The sequence below is a fragment of the Aythya marila genome, assembly GCF_965140915.1.
Source record: "Aythya marila genome assembly, chromosome: 7".
NCBI classification, from domain to species: domain Eukaryota; kingdom Metazoa; phylum Chordata; class Aves; order Anseriformes; family Anatidae; genus Aythya; species Aythya marila.
In genome coordinates this window covers 29,092,753-29,115,434 of record NC_139048.1, presented here as the reverse complement: position 1 = coordinate 29,115,434, position 22,682 = coordinate 29,092,753, and the positions used below count along the sequence as shown (strand labels likewise).

Below are 22,682 nucleotides of genomic sequence, written 5' to 3'. Positions count from 1 at the left end.
CATTAATTTGTCTAGTGCCTTTCTAAATCTGTGTGAACTATTAGCATCTCAAACTTCCCTTCTCTACAGGAAAGTACCGGTTGTGTGGATATATTTTTTTTTTTGGTCTGTTTTGATCTTGTCTCTTTAGTTTCATTTGATGTTCCCTGGTTCCTGTAATGGAAGGAAGAGCCAACAACTAATCCAAAAGCTACTTACGCAAGCAATTTTGAGCAAATGCCATATCTCCCTTTGTCTTTTGCCCTGCATCTGCATCACCGAGTTATCAGCTTCTTTGATGTTATTTAAAGCCACTTCAATCTTTGGAAGCAAGTCAATAATCTTCTGCTTGCAGCCCAAGAGCTTGCTGAAATTAAAACAAAGCACAGTTACTTTTCTATTTGTGTGGCAATATGCTTTGGCAAGACCAAGGTGGCCTCATCTTGGGATTCATGAAAACGCCTGTGAGAACAGCCCTTTCCCTTAGCACAACATTGTGATGCAGGTACAATAGCCACAAGACTGGAGAGGCCCCTGGACTTTTCTAAGTCCAGTTAAGACTCAAAAAAGTGGGCAGACAACACACAACAATACCCAGAATATAAGCTATTCTTATACGAGATACAAAAATTGGTCCTAATGACAATGAACAACAGAGAAACTCAACCATGGTATTTTAATTTTCTTTGGTCTGTGCTGGTCTCTGTGGGATGACCGTACTTTAGCTAGCAACTTTTTTTTTTGTGGCATAAGCTACATCTGAAAATAAAACTAGGTCATGTTTTGCTGATTACTGAGATCTACATATTATTTCTTTTGTTGATCTGTTTGAAAATTTAATGAACAAATCAATGTTACCTTCTCAACTGTTACAATGTTCTTTAATTTATTTAAAAAAATAAAAATAAAAAATCCCAACCTAAGCACTGGCAGAATTTGTCACATTTTAGAGCAGCCTCTTGGATGCTAACAGTACAAGCCATTACGTTCTCCTCCCTTTTGCTACTAGTTGCATACATTAGCTGCATTTTAAAAGAGCTAGGTGGAAATTCAACTCTGACAAAGGAGCAGAACTAATACTGCTATGAGAAGTTCACATTTGTGAACACATCATCTGGGTTCTGTTCTCCATGGTTTTCCTCTCCTTTCCTGCTACAAAGATACAAATATGGAAAGTTGCGTTTGTTTGTTTTTCTGCATAAATACCTAAGATGGCCAAAAAGTTCCTTGAGAACTCGGTCTTGACTCTGAACTGTCTGCACAATAATCTTCACCATGTCCGTGCTGTCACTGTAGGCATGATCTGGAAGGGACATCAATCACCATATAAGTATAATACTCTTCAGTGAGGAGCCACTGTGGATACAAATGCCCAGCACCAAGGAAAGTCACTGAATACGTGCAGTCACATAAACAAACATAATTAAAAAATTCTGAAATTAGCTAAAATCTCTCATTAGGCACAGCTTTTCCTTAACGTCTCTTCTCTCCACAGATATGTATACAATTCCAGCAACTCTTGCTGCCCAGATACTGGTTTCAATACAGTCTGCAGGTGGCTGTCAAACACATACGTAACTGACTCTTCCTGCTCATGAGCTACTATGTTCAGAACACCTAACACCCAGACATGGGGCTCCATCCAGTACAATTAAGAGGTAGAAGCAGGAGAAGAAAAGAGACTGCCCTTTGACTGGAGTGATGACAGAGTTCTTCCTGAATCTGCGGGGAATAAAGGACTACCCTGTAACTGGGACAGGAAAAAAAATGCCTGGAGGCAGACAGACTTCTTCAAGGCTGATGTTCCAAGTCTGAAAATTGTAGGACAAACTCATGTCTGAGGAACAGTGCTACAGGAATTTGGGAGAGCTCTAGGCTGAGCAAGAAGAAATCAGCTTGAGGCATGCTCTTGAGTCTGGTTAGCTTTAATACAATAATTTTCCTTCTCCTAAACATTATTTTCAGGGTTGCAGAATTTGAGTTCAGAAAAATTAGCAAAAATTAGTGGTCAGGTACAAATTCAGAACAGTCTTTGAACAATTTCCTTCCATACCTGGTGGTCTTGTTTTTAATTGCTTGTACAGGTCTATGGCTCTCTGTTCCCTTAGAAAAGAAGAAAATTATTCGTACATGTATCAACAAAGAGATGACTCAAGAAAAAAACAAACAACACAACAACATTATAATTAAGTTATGCCTTGCTGAACCTCATACATTGGAGATGCCGCCTTCCATTGCAAGTGCACAAGTATGGTATTTGGGATACAGTTAACAGTCTTCCTGTGATGGAAGTCAAGACTTCCCTAAAAGCAGTCTCTCTTTTCCTGTGATTATGCATTTTCTTCTCAGACAACCACAGTAACTGGAGGTTATTTTTAGTGTCAAATTTTCATGTGGCTCAGATATGTATTCATTCTGTGGTATCTCTAATTGTGAAACTTAATTTTCAACTATAGGTACTTCTGCACAACTGCCTGAAAAATTATTGTTCCTGTTCTGCTTACTTTGCCTGGTCAATTTCACAGTGAAATTCTGCAAACAGAAAGATAGCCATATCAAAAACAATAGAACAATAGTGTTTTTCTTCTTCCCATTAAGTCTATGTTCTTTCTCTCAAATATTTCAAAAGAAGCCAAACACTGAAGCTTCTACCTTGGAACAAATCTTCACATCTAAATCAGAAGTTGGTCACAAACAATCAGTTTAGCCAGTTTTGACACTGCACTTTAGGCTCTCACCAGGCCTCTTTCGTTAACTGCCCCTAGATCACCCCAATATGGTTCCATCGCGCAAGCTTCTTCTCATGTACATTGTTTCCAGCATACTGGATAGTTATCTATCTTGAGACTCATGCTTAAGGCAAAGATAGGGAAGAGGTGCTCTTTTCTCCTCATTAAGAACAGCAGCACAGAACTTCATCTTCATAGTGTTAGACTAGCATAATCAACAGCTTAGGGCATGCTTTAAGCACCCTGAAAATAGCTGATGCAGCCTTGCATGGTCCAAATACTAAAAACAACATTTTAGGAGGCACATTCATTAGTTTAAGCTGATCTGAATATGGGCTACTGCTGCAAGAGGTGGCTTCTCCCTTCCAGCACTTCCTCTCTTGAAAAAAAAAAAAAAAAAAAACAACCTTTAGCAGCTGATCTAGCTCTGCAGAGGGACAGGGGAGAACATGCCGTGAACAGGCGTGTTTCCTCTCAGAATATTCAATACAGGTTAAATTAACAGATCTAACCTTGGTGGTTATTTGACCCCTCTTTTATAATTGTCACTTGTGCTCTCAACAACAGCTTGAAATATAATTGCTTCCTAGCACTTCTTAACATCAGTAGTATCTGTTCACTCTTTCATGTTTTAATGCTTTTTAAAAAACAAATACTCAAGTTCCAAAATATTAAAGTATTCATGAGTTTTTAATTATCCTTGCTCTGAAATCATACTAAAGCTATTTAACACGATTTTACAATGAACTCCTAACTTTCTCAGGAAACATTGTAAATTCACTCTTCCCCAGTGCCAAAAGAAATCTTCTGCATTTTCGAGACCAAGATATTCATATCTTGGGCCCATCCTATTCTTAGATGAAGTCTCACAGTCAATGACAGAAAAGCATCCTGTTTTCTCCAGCTGTGTTCTCCAGGTTTCCCCAAGTCTAGTTATTCTGTGGCTGCAGTTAAGTTAGATAAGCTAGGTAAGCTTGCTCCTGTGACTGAATGCTAATCTTTCTTGGACATCTAGCTTTCTGACAAATCAGTGTCAATCTGCCTTGCCATGTTGCTAACTGATCAGTTGATCTTCAAGAGGAAGGCGGAGCATACGTCAAAGAAAGTGGGACTTCCTCTCTTACCAGCAGAATGATCTTAAACTGATTGCAAAGCTACTCTGCATACTCAGTTTGCAAAAAAAAAAAAAAAAAAAAATTGAGGAGCGCGTTTCTAAAGTGCTGACAGAACAGCCATTACAAAAGACAGAAAATATTGCTCAAACACCAAAGCCCACAAAATCCATTCATGTACAACAAAAACAGCAAGCAAAAGACTTACAGACTCTCCATGACTTCTCCTTGGCGTCTTGCGTATGGACTCTTCTGAAGCTCCACAATCTCTGTGTGCAGAGCCATAATCTGTTCATCTAGATATCCAATATCTTCAGCCTAATGGGGAAACGTAGCTGCAAATCAAACTGAAGGAGATAGAAATTCCCAGAATACACACTTATGTAACAGGCAGACTTCAGGAGACAAAGGCTCTTCAACATGGCTGCTGCTGTAATAACTGAGGTCATTATTAGTACCTTCTCAGTGATGATATCACCTCCATTCACATCTCTGACAATCACACTGGATGAGAAAAAACAACTTCTATATAAATCACAGTGCTTTAAGATGCACACTTCACACACACGCAGGCTCTACAAATGTTCCAGCAATGGAGAATTTTTCCCCTGCTCTTACAGAATGAATGAAGGATGTTCTCATTTATTTTATACCTCCATATGCCAGGGGCGTAAAATAAATCTGCATTTTGGTCTGATATATTTCTAGTATTTCACACCTTCCTCAGAGCAAGGTACCAACCTCATACCAAGCCCCCCACATGACTTAGATGAAGCAAACATCAAGAACTTCTTGAGCATGAGGACTAGCCAAGTGGTGCCTGACACGCACCAGAGATCTCTGGTAGCATGGTAGAGAAGACACAGGCTAACATCTTTGTACCATGGACTGGGCACTGATCACACAATACAACTGGGTGGCAAAGAAACTGCCTTCCTGAGAAAGTATTTTGCCATATTTCAGCTTTTTCTTTCTGTCTTGGGGTTGTAGGATCTGCAGAAGGAGTATTTTCTAGAATGTACTTGGTGCTGAAGCTGCAGAAGTACTTGGCATGAGGCTGTATAAGTGGGATGTGACCCCTTGACCAGAAAAGGACGTCTTGGAAGTAAAGAACAAACCAAGAAGAGAAGAAGTCACACATGGTCAAAAGAGAATCAGATTGTGAGAAAAATGTGAAGTAAACCATGTTGTCAGAGTCTCTATCTGGAGCACGATGGCTCACAAACTGTGTCTCACAGAAGTTAAGGTGCTCTCTAGATGGTCTAAGATACCACTGTATACTACACGGTAAAATATTTTCCATTCCTGATAAATCTTATGTGGTGTGACCAGTTATTGGACTACACAGCTTGAAGACAGAACATAATTCTGATTCTCTGAAAAGCAAACAGATGTTGATGCTCTTGGTTTTCTGTAAACCGCCATCAACAGCTTTCAATTATCCTGCTAGAAGCAGCTTCCATTCTATCTTTCTTGCATTCTAAAAGGAACTGTATTGGGTTTATGTGACAAGGTTTTCATAGCAAGGGGCTATAGGAGTGGCCTCTGTGCAAACAGACCAGGAGCTGCCCCCATCCTGGACGGAGCCAGTTCCAGCTAGCTTCGAAACGTACCTGGTGCTGGGCAAAGCAGAGATGCTATCAGTGGTGCTGTCATAACCTATTTAAGGAAGGGCTAAAAATGCAGTGCAACAGCAGTGAGAGAGGAGTGAGAAAAGTATGAGAGAAGCAACCCTGCAGACACCAAGACCAGTGAAGGAGGGAAGGAGGTGCTCCAGATAGGAAACCAGATGTTTCCCTGCAGCCTGTGGAGGAGCATGTCAGAGCAGACATCCATGCTACAGCCCATAGAGAGCCCCCGAAGGAACAGGTGGGTATGCCCTGAAGGAAGCTGCAGCTTCCATTAGAAAAGAAGAAGCAACAGCATTTGACAATAAACTTTTACACTCATTCTACTTCCAAACCTAATTTTCATAGCTAGAAGTTTACTCTATCCCTATTAAGGTCTGGACAGAACTGTAAGCAGAATTAGTCCAACTCCTCACTGCTTTCAGTGGAAGTAGAATTAAAATGCTCATTCCTCAAAAATGGAGATCAGAATTCTAATTAGGATATAAATTTCAACTAAACCTTCTTGTAGGACTAACTAGCTGAGAAACAGAAAGCCATTATGTCAGCTCAGCTGTCTACAAATGAAGACATCCATTATCCATTAGGACAACTCTGAGTAAGAACTAGCTCTAGCTCCACTCTGAATTTCTTAAGAACGCATCTGCGCTGGTGTGGCCTCACCTCAAGTACTGTGTGCAGTTCTGGGCACAACAGTACAAAAAGGATGTAAAACTGCTGTGTCCAGAGGAGAGCCTGGAGGGGAAGACATATGAGGAGCGGCTGAGGTCACTTGGCCCGTTCAGCCTGGAAAAGAGGAGGCTGAGGGGAGACCTCATCGTGGTCTACAGCTTCCTCACAAGAGGGAGTGGAGGGGCAGGCACCAACATATTCTCCTTAATCACCAGTGATAGGACCCGCAGGAATGGTGTCAAGCTGAGGCAGGGGAGGTTTAGGCTAGACATCAGGAAGAGGTTCTTCACTGAGAGGGTGGTCGTACACTGGAACAGGCTCCCCAGGGACATAGTCACTGCACCAAGCCTGTCTGAATTTAAGAAGTGTTTGACTGTGCTCTTAGTCACATGGTCTAAAATATTGAGTAGACCTGTGCAGTGCCAGGAGTTGGACTTGATGATCCTTACAGGTCTCTTCCAACTCAGGATATTCTATGATTCTATGATTTAATTTCTTTTACCAAAACCTAATTTGCATATTTACTTGCAAAATACAAACAAATGTATGTCTGTACTCCTCAATGAAGTAGTGCAATTTTGAAACCACTGTTTAGTAAGGGATTGGTACTATTTTCAGCTTCAGCAATGCAAACTTGTGTGTGTAACAAAACCAACAAATACTCTTGGCTATAGCAACGCTATTTCTTCTCTGCAATAAATAACATTTCTGCAGTCTACCATCCTATACAGACAACTGAGTCTGGTGAAATTTGCATTTGTTTTGTTCAAACCAATAAATCCAAACAACCTTGTGACTGAGGACTGTTTCTTTTTAATGCTCCCACCTGTAGCCATGATTTTCTCATTCTCACAGCAAAAAGTTTATCAAATAGACTAAAGGGACAAAGCAATACAAGACAGTTAAAGTTGCTGTCACATCCTTTACAGAGAGATAACAAAGTCTCTTTAATATCACCTACCTGGGCACACTGAGAAGCCTTCTCTTCCATCTCCTTCCATGCTTTGAGCATCTTTTCTGAAGCTTAAGAGAAGAGATTTGTTAATTTAAAAAAAAGCTATAGATAACAAAAATAAAGCACGACCTGAACTTTGCATCTATCAGTTGAATTTAAACGCAAACAGCATAAGGCCAAATCTCCAAGCAGGAGCCATAAACCCAGAGATCAGAGAGAGCCAGTAAAGCCACAATGTAACAGAAACTCCAAGCTGACCTTAAGTTGAAGCAAACTGTTTTGATAGGATTTCACTGTTTGCAAGCACTGGTCTAAAATGGCTTTGAGTCTTTAAACACCATTATTAAGCTCAACTGCCACATTTGATTAAATACAGACTGTACAAAAACAGTTCAGTGAGTACTTCTATTTTCCATCATAATCCTTCTGCCCAGTTATAATTTTTGACTCAAGTTTCACTTTCTAGCCATATGTCCAAACTATGCATAAATTGCTACTGTCCCCTGAATAATATTTGTAAGATCCAAACATTTCTACAACATTAAAACTGCAGTTAGGGCTTTTTTTTTTTTTTTTTTTTTTTTACCTAATCTCTCAACCTGACTTGCGCTACCTCCTGGTATCAGCCACCACAAAATTGCTCTTTCAGCACTGTTCAAAACAGTGTTACAATTACCATGTTGGTTTCTTTTGCCACAGATGGTTAGCAGCTCTCCTACTGCACATCAAGTGCAACAACTCTGCCCCTCACTTTATACCCACTGACCATTCCAAATCTGTAAAACTTTGAAAAAATAAACAGCAAACATTTACAACTTGAGTATGTGGCAGAATGGGCAGTGTTATATATCTTAAATTATAAAAAAGTGACATCATTCACATGGAGCCATATGTGCTACAGGAGCCCAATGTTCCTTTATTTTCCTGGCTTGATATTAGTAGGGAACAATCTACTTGTTTCACTGTGCCTGAAGGTACACAGACATCTTTTACTTATCTTCCTGCCTTTGCTTGTGCCAAACTCTTCTCTTGCATTTACTCCCAGCAAAGACATAGAGATGCTGAGGAACAGAATGGCAGCTCCTACATTCATTTTCTTTTAAGCTAGTTCCTACCCACAGTCCTTCATAGTCAACCTGATCCTTTACAGGATCAGGAAAGAAACTCAGGCGAGTATTACACAAATACGTACATATGCCATAAGCCATCTGGTCACTGTATCTCTCCAGGTCGAGGCGAATGCTCTGATGAAAGAATTCCAGCTTTGCTTTCAGTTGCTGAGATGCTGATACCATATTGTTTTTCATTTTGATTAGGTTGGCATTATACCGAAGGAGACTCAACCTAACAAGTGAAACAAGAACAGTACATGTTAGTTGAAAAGTGTATGTGGACTTACGTAGCCAGAGACCAAAGAAGCTGTCACATCACCTGAAGGGAAGACACTTAGCAAAAAATTGCCTAGGATCTTTGGAACAGGGAGTCTTGGTGGGGCCACAGACTCACATCCACAGAAGCTGCAGGTGCTCAGCAAGCAAAAGAGAAAGTACTTCCATGGTTCCTCATCCCCCCCAGCCCCCAATTAAACAGTCTTTGCAGTGTGGACTACTTTTAGCATATATGGACTCCTGTAGCACACGTGGCTCCATGTGAATGATGTCACAGAATTGAAGGGGTTGTAAGGGACCTCAAAAGATCATTGGGTCCAACCCCCCTGCCAAAGCATGTTCCTTAGAGCAGGCTGCCCAGGTAGGCGTCCAGACGGGCCTTGAATATCTCCAGAGAAGGATACCCCACAACCTCCCCGGGCAGCCTGTCCCAGCACTCCATCACCCTCACTGTGAAGAAGTTCTTTCACATGTTGGTGTGGAAATTCCTGTACTCCATTTTGTGGCCATTGCCCCTTGTCCTGTCCCCACAAACCACTGAGAAGAGGTTGGCCAAATCCCTCTGTCTTCCACACCTCAGGTATTTATACACATTGATGAGATCCCCTCTCAGTCTTCTCTTCTCCAGGCTGAACAGACCCAGGTCTCTTAGCCTTTCCTCATAGGGAAGATGCTCCAGGCCCTGTATCATCTTTGTGGCCCTCCGCTGGACTCTTTCCAGGAGATCTCTGTCTTTCTTGTACCAGGGAGCCCAGAACTGGACATAGTACTCCAGGTGAGGCCTGACCAGGGCAGAGTAGAGGGGGAGGATCACCTCCCTTGACCTGCTGGCCATACTCCTTTTAATGCACGCCAGGATCCCGTTGGCCCTCTTGGCCACAAGGGCACAGTGCTGGCTCATGGTCAACCTGTCATCCACCAGGACCCCCAGGTCCTTCTCCTCAGAGCTCCTCTCCAGCAGGTCATCCCCTAGCCTGTACTGATACGTGTGGTACTTCCCAGGTGCAGGACTCTGCACTTGCTCTTGGTAAACCTCATTTGGTTTCTTCCTGCCCATCTTTCCAGCTGGTCCAGGTCTCGCTGAATGGCAGCATAGCCTTCTGGCGTGTCAGCCACTCCTCCCAGCTTTGTGTCATCGGCATACTTGCTGAGGGCAGACACTATTCCCTCATCAAGGTTGTCAATGAAGATGTTGAACAAGACTGGACCCAGCACTGACCCCTGGGGAACACCGCTAGTCACAGGCCTCCAGTCAGACTCTGTGCTGCCGATCACCACCCTGTGAGCTTGGCCAGTCAGCCCCTTCTCAACCCACCTTACTGTCCACTGCTGTATCCCACACTTTCTCAGCTTTGCTATGAGGATGTCATGGGAGACAGTACTGAAAACCTTGCTAAAGTCAAGGTAGATGACATCCACTGCTCTCCCCCCATCTACCCAGCTGGTGATGGCATCATAGAAGGCAACGAGGTTGGTCGAGCACGACTTCCCCTTGGTGAATCCATGCTGACCACTCCTCATAACCTTCTTCTTCTCCTCTTACAATTGCCTGGAGATGGCATCCAGAACAAGCTGCTTTAACATCTTTCCAGGGACAGAGATGAGACTGACTGGCCTGTAGTTTCCCGAATCGTCCTTCTTGCCCTTCTTGAAGACTGGAGTGAGAGTGGCTATCCTCCGATCTTCAGGCACCTCTCCTGTTCTCCAGGACCTTTCAAAGATGATAGAGAGCGTTTTGGCTTGTCACCTCTGCCAACTGCCTTAGCACACGTGGATGCATCCCATTGCAACCCATGGATTTGTGTGCATTGAGCCCACTCAGATGCTCCTGAACCACTCCTTTGTCAACAAGGGGGGAGATCTCCACTTTCCAGACTCTTTCTCCTCCCTCCAGGGGGGGGGAGTCCCTGAAGCAAAGAAAGCATTCAGTATCTCCGCCTTCTCAGCGTCTCTCATTACCAGGACACCCCCCTCGTTCAGCAAGGGACCCACGTTACCCCTAGTCTTCCTTTTACTGTTTACATACTTTAAAAACAAACAAACAAAAAAAAGAACTTATTATCTTTTATCTCTTTTGCAAGCCTCATCTCTAGGTGGTCTTTAGCCTTCCTTGTCATTTCCCTGCAAGCCCTGACAACACTTCTATACTCCTCCCAAGAGGACAGGCCCTTTTTTCACATTTCATAAACCTTCCTCTTCTTTTTGATCTTGCCAATGAGCTCTTTGCTCATCCACGCAGGTTTCCTGCCCACCTTCCGGAATTTCCTACTCTTAGGGATGCACAGGTCCTGAGCTTGGAAGAAGTGCTGTTTAAATGTAGCCCAGCTCTCACATGCACCCTTGCCTTCTAGCAACCTAGCCCATGAGATACGCCCAAGCAGGTCCCGGAAGAGATCAAAGTTGGCTCTCCGGAAGTCCAGGGTAGCAATCCAGCTTTTAGCCTTACTTCTTATGTCACCTTTTTTTTAATCAATTGATATAGAACAGTGCCCATTCTGCTACTCGGTCATAGGATAAAACCTACAAATGTAGCAAGCAGTTCCATAGATTCTGTCACCAGTTCCATGGATTCTGCAAAACAACTGTACTGGGCTGCGCTGGGAGGAGCACTGCCAGCAGGCTGAGGGAGGTGATGTGATCCCTCCCTTCTGCTCAACTGTGGTGAGATCACACCTGGAGCTGGGTCCAGGTTTGCTCTCCCCAGTACAGGAGAGATGTGGAGCTACTGCAGAGAGTCCAACGAAGATGATTAAGGGACTGGAGCCCCCCCCTATGAGGATGGGCTGAGAGAGCAGGGACTGTTCAGCCTGGAGCAGAAAAGGCTGACTGAGGATCAGCATGTGCAAATACCTGAAGGGAGGGTATAGACAGAGCCAGGCTCATTTCAGTGGTGCCCAGTTACAGGACAAGATACAATAAGCCAAAAATGAAAACACAGGAGGTTCCATCTAAACATCAGGAAACAAGTTTTTACTGCGTGGGTGACAGGGCACTGACATAAGTTGCCCAGAGAGGTTGTGGGGTCTCCCTCCTTGGAGATCTTTTCAAGTTGTCTGGATGTGGTCCTGGGAAAGCTGCGTGAGCAGAGGTTAGACCAGATAACCTCCAGAGGTCCCTGCCAAACTCAGCCATTCTAGAAGTAAGGTTCAACTTTCTTAAATTATTATCAACATCAGGAACTATGCAGTAAAATTCATGGAGTGGAACTATTTCCAAGCCCAGATACGCTTTATAATGTAAAAGTGCAGAAGAGCAGAGGGCTGTAAAATTTTTGGTAATCAAAACTCCCCTGAGATGTACATTTCCATTCAAACAGTCTCCATGCTTACGTAATACTGTATGTCCAGAATTAGGAATAACAACTTACATGGCAGCTCTCTGGCCCTGGAAAAGCCTGCTATAATCTTCTTTTAGGCCAATCACGTAGTGAACTGCTTCTGCCCATACCTTGCGCAGTTGAGGAATTGGCAGCTGTATTTTACTATCCTGTACTGAATGCAAGAAAAACATGACTGTACATAAATGAAAGAACAACTGTTGAAAAGGAGCCTAGTAATTACACCATTCCCAATTCCTGATTTAGGTGCCTAAACTAAGAGATCAAGACATGTAAGAGCTGCTTATTTGTTACATGGTGATGCTTAAGCACATACAAGCTTTTCATGTTACAGTTCTCAGGTACTGGCCAGGCAGTAGCTCATGTTTAAACTCACAGCTAAGATTTCTTTGAGCATTTTGGTTTTTGGCACTACAAGTCATGGACTAACACCACATGAAACATGGCAGAAGACAGGACCCATGACTGGTTTTATCCAATAACTCCGTTACCTGAAGTACTTGATTAAGCTATCAAAACAAATTTAGTTGCTCTCTTTAACCAACTGACACTGGTCACTGTCCTGACACGTGTTTCATCTGAAATTGCCTTCCAATCTTCTTTACATTTCCCTCCAGATTCTTGAAGTAGATACCTAAAGAAAAGATGTAGGATTCACGTGGATTCCCCTACAGAGACGAGGAACTGTCAGTACACTGGTATATCAATGAGCGTGCTGTAAAAAGCCTTAGCCCCAAGATATTCAGCAGAATAGGGCAATACAAAGGGACTCACCAGACTAAAATAGTCCAACATATAGAAAACAAACAAACAAACACACAGAATAAACCTGAGTGTCAGTAAAAGGAGTCAGGGAAATCCTGTAGAATCAGGCCAAAGAAAATTAATATATTTAACAGTAACTGGTACGTGTCATGAGGCATTTCCTTTACATGCAGCATCCTTGCAGATGTTTCCTGTCCTTTGACACTGTTTTTTCTGTTGTAGAGGTATAGTAGGTCAGGCAATAAATGCTTTGCCCTGTTAAATCTACAGAACATGGAAATACAGCACTGTAGATGAAACTTTGTTAGGCTGCTCCAGGTTCTTAAACGTTCTTTCAACTAGAGGCTGCCCTTCAAGATATACACAGAGATCTGTAAGGCAAATCTACCTCCATATTAAGTGAGAAGCAATGCTTTCAGGTCCAAGGGGTCCTCCAGCATTACTTACCAATGTAATTTACACAGTCGGACAGACTCCGAGAAGCAAAGGGTCCATCATAGACAGTTTTGCTTTTATCAAACAAATAGACCATATAGCTATCCCAGCCTCTCTGGTGAGGAAAAAGAACATGAACATGAGAAATCCTGGTTACAACATGAGTTAATTATTGTTGACAGAAACTCATCTGGTGCCTTAAAAAAAACACATTTTGATGGATCCTACAGAAACACTGGACCATTTGCTAGCAAGTTACTTTAAATAAAGATTTAGAATATAACCACAGGAACCTAATTTACATTACCCAATAAAGAAAATAATGCTGCATAGAGTAAACTCCCCAGTGGGAAGAGAACAAGGCAATTAATCTTTCCTAAGATTTTACATTTCCTGAGAATGTGAAAGGCATTAAATTAACAGAATCATTCTTACTACGCCATCAATAACACATTGGGAAGCAGGCTTCCGGGGGTCCAGGCAAATTCCCGTTTCCAAGAGCAGTTCCTGATTACCAGTACTTATTCCAGTTTCATACTCAATCCGAGTCTGAAGGGAATGAAGGCTTTCCTCAGAATGCAAGAGAAATGAAACAATCTTGGCAGAGGTCATATTTAGAATATGTACTATCTGTAAAAAGAGTACAAGTTAATTACAAATCACTGGCTGTCAAAGACAAAGGACCCAAAGGCATTAGAGGGAGTACGTAGCAGTAAGTGGAAGTTAGGCTAAGAGCATAATTAGAGTTTTGATGGCCACAAAAATCAACTAAAAGCCCCATAACAAAAAATTCAAAGCCTGGGCCTTTAACTTTTAATGTCAGAGAAAACTATCATCAAACCCACTGACAGCTTTTGTAAGCCATTCTGCAGCTTAATTACACCAACAGAATAGCAACAAGCTAGAAAAAAGGCCATCTTCAATCCTGTTGTTTTTGATGTTAGCCAACATCGCTCCTAAGAAGGGGAGTCTCACATCTCTTAATTCCTCCATATAAAAAAAAAAGCATTTACACACCTCTGCCTATCTTCTCATTGCTTTCTCTAGTTTTACTGTATCCGGGTGGAGACTGTAGGACTCAAACCCCACCACAATATACAATTTTTTTCAAGTTCCAATTATTGGCACATTTCTTGCTTCTGTCTCCAATTCCTCTGGAATCCTTCCAGATCAGACCGAACTGTCCTCTGGCTTCTGCATGCACTTGCCTCAGCTAGTCTCACTGCAGCAAAGCTCCAACAAATTACTTGGAGGGGAACAGTCAAGCGAATACAATCCCTGCTTTACTACACATAGTAGTACACAGGCCTGGAAATCACAGTATCAGTAACAGTGTTCAAAAATAACAGTCATTAGAAAATACTAAACCATCACTTGAGCTTGCTGAGTCCTTATTAAGATGGCAGGCCGGAATATAGGGCCATTCTCCTGGAAAGATTAATATAACTGGTGGTATTTTACCTTCAAATATGTACTGGACAGGCTGCATATACACTTCCCAGTATCAACAAAACATTCCTCATGATCCACAAGTTTGATGATGCCAGGATTATAGCCTTGCTCCACTGAATGCAATTTCTGTCCTCTGCTTTCAGTAAACCCAATAGAACTACGCTCACCTTCAGATTCAGTATGTGATCCATTACTATGAAACATTTTGGACGACTGGTCTCAGGATCAAAACCTCCACCCCTCTGTTGTGGATCCCAATTCAGCATCAGTTGCAACCAGTTTTCCATGGGTTCTACAATTAAACTAAACAATAATAATTTTATAAACAGAAGAGTGATGAGAAAGAGAAGACAGATATTCTGCCACGCTAAACCCACTTAGGAAACCAGAGTCTTACAAAAGCAGTACAGTTACAAGAACATCTCAAAGAATAGTACACAGTGCAGAAAGCTCAAAGCACTACGTAACTCTGTATTTCATTCTCAACTTCAGTACTTTTCCTCAAAGTTTGCCTGGGTCAATGAGTTGTGCTGCACCTGCTAGGCACTTTAGCACTTGTGTCTTTAGATAAGTGACAAATAACCTGAGTTTGACTTCTGACTTGATTAGAATTCTTTATTCTTCCTTCTTTATTTGGGTTGGAGGCACACCCAGAGGTCTCTCAGTCCGGGCATTGCTCCCAGCAGGGCCAGTGCCACAGATCCAGCAAGCTGCACAGGGCTGTATCAAGGATAAAAGCATGAAGAATTCCCACTGCCTGGGCCTGTCCCATGGATGCATTACTAGCATGAGGAAACTTTCTTATGTCAAATTTCACTTCTCTTTTTGAAACTTGCACTGTGGCCTTCTGTCCTTTCATTTTGCCCCGTTAAGAGTCTGAATCCACTGTCTCTGTAACGTCCCACTAGACAGTGGGAGACAAAAATCAGATCCCCCTTTGCCTTCTTTGTCTGTCTGAACAAGCACAGCTTCAGGGACCTCTTTTCTAATACGCTTAGCAGTCTCTGACCATCTTTGTGTCCTTTGCTGGGCTTGCTGCAGTTTTTACCCATCACAAGTACTAGAAGCCTTTGCTTTCACAGAGCAGCTAATTCAAGTACCTGTGACTAAGTTATATTAGAAATGTTTAATACCTGGTTTATGATATTTAGTACCATCAAATTTTCAGGTAGATACTAATACTACTCAGTGGCTGTGTGATAATGGGTGGAAAGCAGTGACAGAGCTCACACTGCAAGGTGAACTGCTACCATATTATTTATAGCTCCACTCTCACTGGAGAGCCCAAAGTATCAAAAAAAAAAAAAGAGCCACTGTGGCTATAGGCTATTCATAGAATCACAGAATGGCATGGGTTGGAAGGGAACTTAAAGCCCACCCATTTCCAAGTCCTGCCATGCACAGGAACACCTCCCACCAGCCCCGGCTGCCCAGAGCCCCATCCAAGTTGGCCTTGGGCACTGCTGGGGTGGGGCATCCACAGCTTCTCTGGGCAGCCTGTGCCAGTGTCCCACCACCCCCACAGGGAAGAATTTCTTCCTAACATCTCAATTCAGCAATGTTGTAACCCCCTGTTGTGGTTTAACATGGACAGCAACTAAGCACCACACAGCCATTTGCTCACCACCTGCTGATTGTTGCCCAGCCTATCCCCAAAGCAGCCGGTCCCCCCACCCAGGCCAGCCCTCCCATATTAATTGTTCAGCATGCTGTCAGATGGTATGGAATACCCCTTTGGCCAGTTTGGGTCAGCTGTCCTGGGTCCGTCCCCTCCCAGTCCCCTCCCAGCTCGTACTGCACCCCCAGCCTGCCCACTTGCAGGCCAGAATGAGAACCTGAAAAGTCCTTGTCTTAGTGTAAGCACTGCTCTGCAAAAATTAAAACATCAGTGTGATATCAACATTATTCTCATCCTAAATCCCAAACACAGCACCATACCAGCTACTAAGAGAAAAGTTAACTCTATCCTAACCGAAACCAGGACACCCCATCATAGCAGGCCACCAGATTTGTTAGGCACAATCTGCCCTTAGTGAAGTCATGTAGGCTGTCACTAATCACCTCCTTATTTTCCACGTGCCTTGGTAGAGTTTCCAGGAGGATCTTCTCCATGATATTACTGGGTACAGAGATAAGACTGACTGGCCTGTAGTTCCCCTAGTCTTCCTTATTTCCCTTATTAAATATGGGGCTTATGTTTCTCATACTGTATTACTTAACTGCAAATGGTAGCTTGCCTGAGGGCTCAAACAGTGTTTAGAAGAAAGAAGGACCCTTCTGTTTAAAAGGCAAGCGAAAAAACATCACTTGAAATCACATCATCACACTTACCCACAGACACTGTGAGGCTGTGGCAAATGAGTACTAAAGCGAACTTCCCCATTCATCTCTTCAAAAGCAAATATGTGCTTTGGATCCTTCTTCTTGATTTTTTCATGCCTAGAAAACAATTTGTAGATATACTAACAGTTTTACTTTTGTAAAGGTACAAGTTAAATTTGGTACCATCAGGAAGTGCCAAATTATAGCAACTTTAGAAAATAAACTGTTCTTTCAGCGCAAAGAAGACATTTCCAAACAATCCACCTCGAACAACTACCTCCAAGAGGAAGAAACGAACCCTTGCAATTATCTCTGCCTCTGGAAACATTTTCACATCTGCTTGCAAGGACATCTAGAGAGCATTAAACAAAAGGATCAACAGGTAACCCTTCACTGACTCCAGGGCAAGTTTTCCGTATATTGGAAAAAGTGGGACAGATACTGAATTATTAAAATAATAATGTTTATTCTGTTGCAGAATCACTCTTTTAAATACCTGGCTTACATACAGTACTGATATTGCAAGGCAAGAAGTGGAAATACATAAATAAGCATCTCTGCCCTTTGTTGTAGCTATCAAAGAGCAAGAAGAAACTTCCACATGCAAGTTAAAGTCTGTTAGTCCTCATTTTTGCAAAGTTATTGAAAAGCATATTCTATGTGTTTACTACAGAACACATTGTCTTGTGTGTGTTATTTATTGCCAAAACGTAAGTAACCTCACAGCCTAGGTGAACATAGGACTGTATGACTCCTCCCCACACCTGAAATTTTTCTGACTCTGCTGCTGCCTCAATGCACCATCATTTAACTAACTGACTGGTTTATAATTTTTTTGATTCAAATTTCCCTTTTGAAGGAACTGCTATACCCAGTGGCTATCACATGAGGTAATGAGCACATATGACAGTATGTATAAATAGCCAATTGAATCATCATTGATGCCATGGAAGAAACACCTGCTTCTGCAAAGCTGAACAGACCAACAGCCTCACCATGCAACCAACAATAAATCTGTCATTCTGGTTCACACAGTCCCCTCAGTACACACAACAGGCGTTGGGTCCTGTTGAGAATGTCTTACCAGGTGAATGGCTGTAGATTATGTAAGAAAGGTCGAAATCCTGCAATGCACTCAAACACCATCGTTCCAAAGCTCCAGTAATCAACAGTAACAGAGTAGGATTTATTCTCAAAGAGTTCAGGAGCCTAGAAAACAGCATAAAAAGACATTTTGAAAGCAGCGTTTTCAGGCCACAGCTGCCCTGACCTAGAGCTGGTGCCAGCCCCAGTGCCAGCTGCAGGCTGACAAGGGACCTGTGCAGGTTCTGACACATGCTTCCATGATTGTATAAAATGTGGTAATAACAAGTTATTTGTATACATCACCCACCCACCTCCCCCATCTTACCAAATATTGTAATGTTCCAACAAATGAAGTGCATAAACTTCCTTGATCCAGGTCCTTTGCATAACCCAGGTCTATTATTTTGTGAACAATCTGAAAGCAGATTAAATAGTTCATCAAACAACAAACAAAACAAAACCTGTTCAGTGACATCCAGAGCATGCACCTAAGAAGGGGGAAAAAGAACAGAAATTCCAGAAAAGGTCCATGGTGAAACTCTGAAATGTGATACAGTGTTAAAGCCTGCTGTTTCACCACGTAAGCTGGCCTCATTCACTTAACTCAGCTTAGACTCTATTTATAGAGCTTGGCCAGTTATAGCTTGGCTGTATCTAGCTTTCTATCCTGGCATTTGAAGTTATTTATTAAAACAGTAACAATAAAGAAAACCCCTTTTATTAAAAAAATCCCCTAGGTTGTCTATTTTAACTAGTTTGATTGTACATGCAACTGTCAACCCTACAAATATACTGTTATCATAAGCTACAATCTCATATCTTTCATATTCTGTTTCATTAAAGGTTCTTGAATGGAAGCAAAAGTTGTTTGACATGGTTTTCAGAATAAGCAAAATAGCATTTGATTCTGTGAATCAAAGAAGAAGATGTGAACTTTTCATAAATTCAGAGTTGAGTTTTCAGCCCAGTTCAATGCCAGAAACTACACACTCTCTTATTTCTCTCAGGCAAAGCAGATGCTGACAATTTCTAGAAATGACAGCTGGAACACTGCTGACAGAGGCCACCTGACCTACCTTCCCACCTTCATCCTGTAGAACAATGTTTTCAGGCTTCAAATCTCTGTGTATAATTTTGTTTTCATGCAAATACTGGATACCAGACCCTGAAAGACACGTGTGATTTAAGAGGAAAAAAAAAACACACTGATTAAAGACATTGTTAATAAAAATCTAATGTCTGATTTTAGAGTTGACAGCAGCACATTTTCACTTAAAAGCATCGCTAAGAACTTGACTTAGATTTATAAGCTTTAAGCATATGGATACAGGACTAAACAAGCCCTGTTTCTCTGCTCTGCAAAAATTGAGGCCATTGTGGGGTTTAGACCTTGTGGTATAACCGCAGGTCAAATCCCTTGCCTTAAAGGTGAGAGAGAAGGGAGATGAATTCTTCTCAAACTGTACAGTTACAAAATGAATCATGACATGCAGACACGAAAAAGGTCTCTAAAACGTGCAGACTGCCTGAAACCTCTCTACATGTCCTCTGTTCTAAGACACTGGTAAATAAGGACAAGATAATGAGAAGGCCTATTTATACTTTTAAGACGTTATGCAAAATACCGTTGTAAGAAAGCACTGACATTCATTATGTAAATGAAACAAGTCCAACTTTCTTTTGACCTGGAACTACTACCAAACAGTGGCTTACAAAGTGTCTCATAAACTTGTACTGCTCCCTGAAGCAGTGCAGTGCACATCATTGCTTCAGGGAGGGGACTGTCCAGCTGCAGTAAGACAGAAGCACAGCTGGAGCTAAGGACTCATGTCTGGGTAGCCTCTGCTTAGGACTGCATGGAGCAGCAGCCCCATCCGTAACAGCAGCACTGAACTCACTGGCTTAGGGAATCCCTTCTCCTGCTGGGGAACCGGTGTGCTTGAAGCAGCATCGCTTTTGTCACTCCCACCCTTAAGAATGTTAATTCCATGGTTGCTTTAAGCTGATCTACATGGGGTCTGTCCCCAGAATGAACACAGGCTCCTGAGCTCTCCTTTCCCAGACACAACTTCCATGGCAGCACAAGCATTTATCGGGCTGTGTGATCAGCTTGATCCTGGAGCTGATCCAGCTGGAAAATGCACAAGAAAAAAATAAATCAGGTTTTAGCCAGGCTGGTTTCCAGAGCCTACTCCTCACATTGTTATGGGTGAGGCTGGAGGGAACAGGAGCACTCGCCCAAGAACAGGCAAAGGGCAGGATTTTGCACTGTGGCAAGTTGCCTTGAGGTGACTGTACAGACACTAGCAAAAAAAGAAATACAGCATAAATCCTGCCGGAGAGAAGGGGAAAAATCAAGTCTGTCCAAAGAATAATGCAGGCTGCTAAATAAAAGGTTTTCTGCTAAGTATCTGCCACAGGACAAATCCATAGAAAAAAAAAAAAAAAAGACTTTCAAAATCAAATTTATTTTTTTCTAAGTCATGATTTTTCAGTCTTGGAGATGTCCAAGTGGAAACAACTAAACAAAAAAAGATCCTGTGAAAGGCCCAAGACAGGTAGTGTATCTTCCTCTCTCCATCATAGGGTACTTTAAATTTTGCTATGCGAAAGGTATTCAGACTGCAAATTGTGTTAATCCAGAAGCCTAGTACTAACCAGCCATGCCTGTAAATTCATTATGGCATTATTATACGGGAAAAATTCAATCCATGTGCCTTATCCACAGTTCAACACTTCATTCCATCAGAGCCAAGCCCCCAGCCTTCACTGATTTATCACTCATTTACACACTTAACAGCTTTTCATTTGTGCATTTCTTCTCCATGGCATTTTCAAATGCCTTGAGAGCCACTGCAGACACAGAAAAGCACCTATAGCGTGAATTTAATACAAAGGCAGCAAAACTCTGCATGTGGAAAAGGAACAGGGATGAAGGAAGATGGGAGTTGCATCCAATTCGGGAAATTCAGCTGCAAGTCCTCTGAGCACTGGAAGAAGAGCAGCATGCTGCTAAACGGGCTGTGAATTTGGAGAGGCCTTTGAGTTCACGCACCTGATCCGCACCTCCAACACTTCTGAGTTGGACTGTTTCCCGTGATTTTTCAAGTGGTGTCATGCCCCCCACTTGAAATGGCTTTTTTCTTTCACCAAACACAATTTCCCTGCTACTAAGCAAACCCCACACAGACAAGCAACACTGCAACTTTGGCGCTTCTCAGATTGCTTCTTGCTTTTAGGCATGCACAAATTGCTTCAGCTGACATGGAGATTGGCATCTGCAGAGCCATGAATTGAACGTTCAGAACAGTAAAACTGCCACCTTAATGCTACGGTTACCCACAACTGATCACTGCACATCTTTTCCAGTCCCTTCCCACAGACATCATTAGTGCAAATTTCTCATCTCTGTGGTCAGGAGGGACAGACACAAGGTCCCTCCTCTGTAACAAAAGCCCAATTTGTTTTTGCTCCCTGACCTTGTTAGTACCCTTCTCAGGGTCAGCTGAAAAAGCAAAATGCCATTACACATAATAAACACATAAAAACAAACAAACAAGATAGGCAGTAGACTACATACCAATGTCGCTAAGCAGAGACAGTATTTGACTTTCCTTAAGTCCACAGCAGTTTTCTGGTTTGTTTAGCAGCTACAGTAAAGAAAAAGATGTTTATACTCACAATGCAACAGTTAATAGTCTAGAATGTCATCTTACATTCCCTGCCCACATGTCACAGAAAACAGCCATAGCTCAAATGTAACTCTAGTTGAACAGAGTGAAATAAAAGAGGGGATGGGAGGAAAGAAAACAAGTTTGAACAAACAAAAATTCACTGCACTGAGTCAGGGTTGAAAAGAGTTGGGCTGCTAGAATAATAGTGCAGAAGCATAAAAGCCATCTGAAGGCAAGAGACTCAGGCAGGGCTGCATGCGACTTAACCAAGCCCTGTTTTGGAGCACGGTCTCCTTCCTGACTACTCTCCCAAAATGGCAAGAAGCTGCTCAGCACTCAGGCATGCTGACTCCGAGATCAACCACATGGTTAACCCTGAAGTAAAAAGCAGATCATGGACCACGATTTGGAGTCTCAGCTCTGCACCCACTCTAAAGCGCTCCTTCATCTCTCCTCTCCCTTGCCCAGAGCATTTTTCCTCTAGAGAAAGGTGTGGTAGAAGCGCTGCAGGACACCCTCTCCTGAATTACCGTCTCAGACAGTGAATACGCCCTTGAATCAACTGGCATGTGATCTGTTGTTGTTTTTTTTTCACTGAGGACTTTTATAAATGACTGAGGTACTCTCTGCTCTGCAGCCACCTGATGTACCCTCGTACTTCTGCCTGCCTCCGACATCACAGGCACAAGCAGCAGTCAGACTTCTACAGGAAGAGAAACCAAACTTCACCATCCTGCTCCCTGAACTCTGGGTGTTGCTCTACTGAGCAACAAAGGAGGATGGGGCAAAGTCAGAAATCAGGCTCAAAGCCCTAAAAAAGCACAAACAAAAAATACGTGCATAGCCCATATACAGAAGCTGTCTTTATAAAAGATTATGGATGTGTAATGAGAAATTAACAGCTGTGCAAAACACAATGCCAAGCAACTGGAAGAGAAAGATTCAAAGATGAGTAGGATCAGAACTAAGAAACCATGGCTATTTTTTTAAGGAACAAAGCATTAAATATGATCAAGTGAAATAAAACATGTTACTTCTTAAATTGTACCACCACTTACGCTTTAGAAATTAAATACTGCACTGAAGGTAGAGCTAATATAACCCCAAATTTCTTGGGCTCCAATTTACCTTTAAATGTCCCCAAAACT

The 22,682-nt window shown here is 42.3% G+C and overlaps 1 protein-coding gene across 3 annotated transcripts in view; it reads right to left on the bottom strand.

Annotated features, from left to right (window-relative positions):
- The window catches only part of CHUK (component of inhibitor of nuclear factor kappa B kinase complex), a 31,316-nt gene that overhangs the window by 6,232 nt on the left and 2,402 nt on the right, over nt 1-22,682 (bottom strand). For 2 of the 3 annotated variants that reach the window (XM_082765358.1, XM_082765360.1), the window contains exons 4-19: nt 21,441-21,510; nt 18,937-19,025; nt 18,186-18,275; nt 17,859-17,983; nt 16,784-16,891; nt 14,620-14,755; nt 13,436-13,630; nt 13,013-13,115; nt 11,831-11,954; nt 10,079-10,174; nt 8,268-8,419; nt 7,082-7,143; nt 4,029-4,138; nt 2,033-2,082; nt 1,186-1,282; nt 199-346 (exon numbers count right to left, since the gene is read on the bottom strand). In XM_082765358.1, coding sequence (XP_082621484.1) covers nt 199-346; nt 1,186-1,282; nt 2,033-2,082; nt 4,029-4,138; nt 7,082-7,143; nt 8,268-8,419; nt 10,079-10,174; nt 11,831-11,954; nt 13,013-13,115; nt 13,436-13,630; nt 14,620-14,755; nt 16,784-16,891; nt 17,859-17,983; nt 18,186-18,275; nt 18,937-19,025; nt 21,441-21,510 — 1,755 coding nt within the window. The remainder of the gene's footprint in view (nt 1-198; nt 347-1,185; nt 1,283-2,032; nt 2,083-4,028; nt 4,139-7,081; nt 7,144-8,267; nt 8,420-10,078; nt 10,175-11,830; nt 11,955-13,012; nt 13,116-13,435; nt 13,631-14,619; nt 14,756-16,783; nt 16,892-17,858; nt 17,984-18,185; nt 18,276-18,936; nt 19,026-21,440; nt 21,511-22,682) is intronic. The other variant, XM_082765359.1, reaches the window with a different exon arrangement.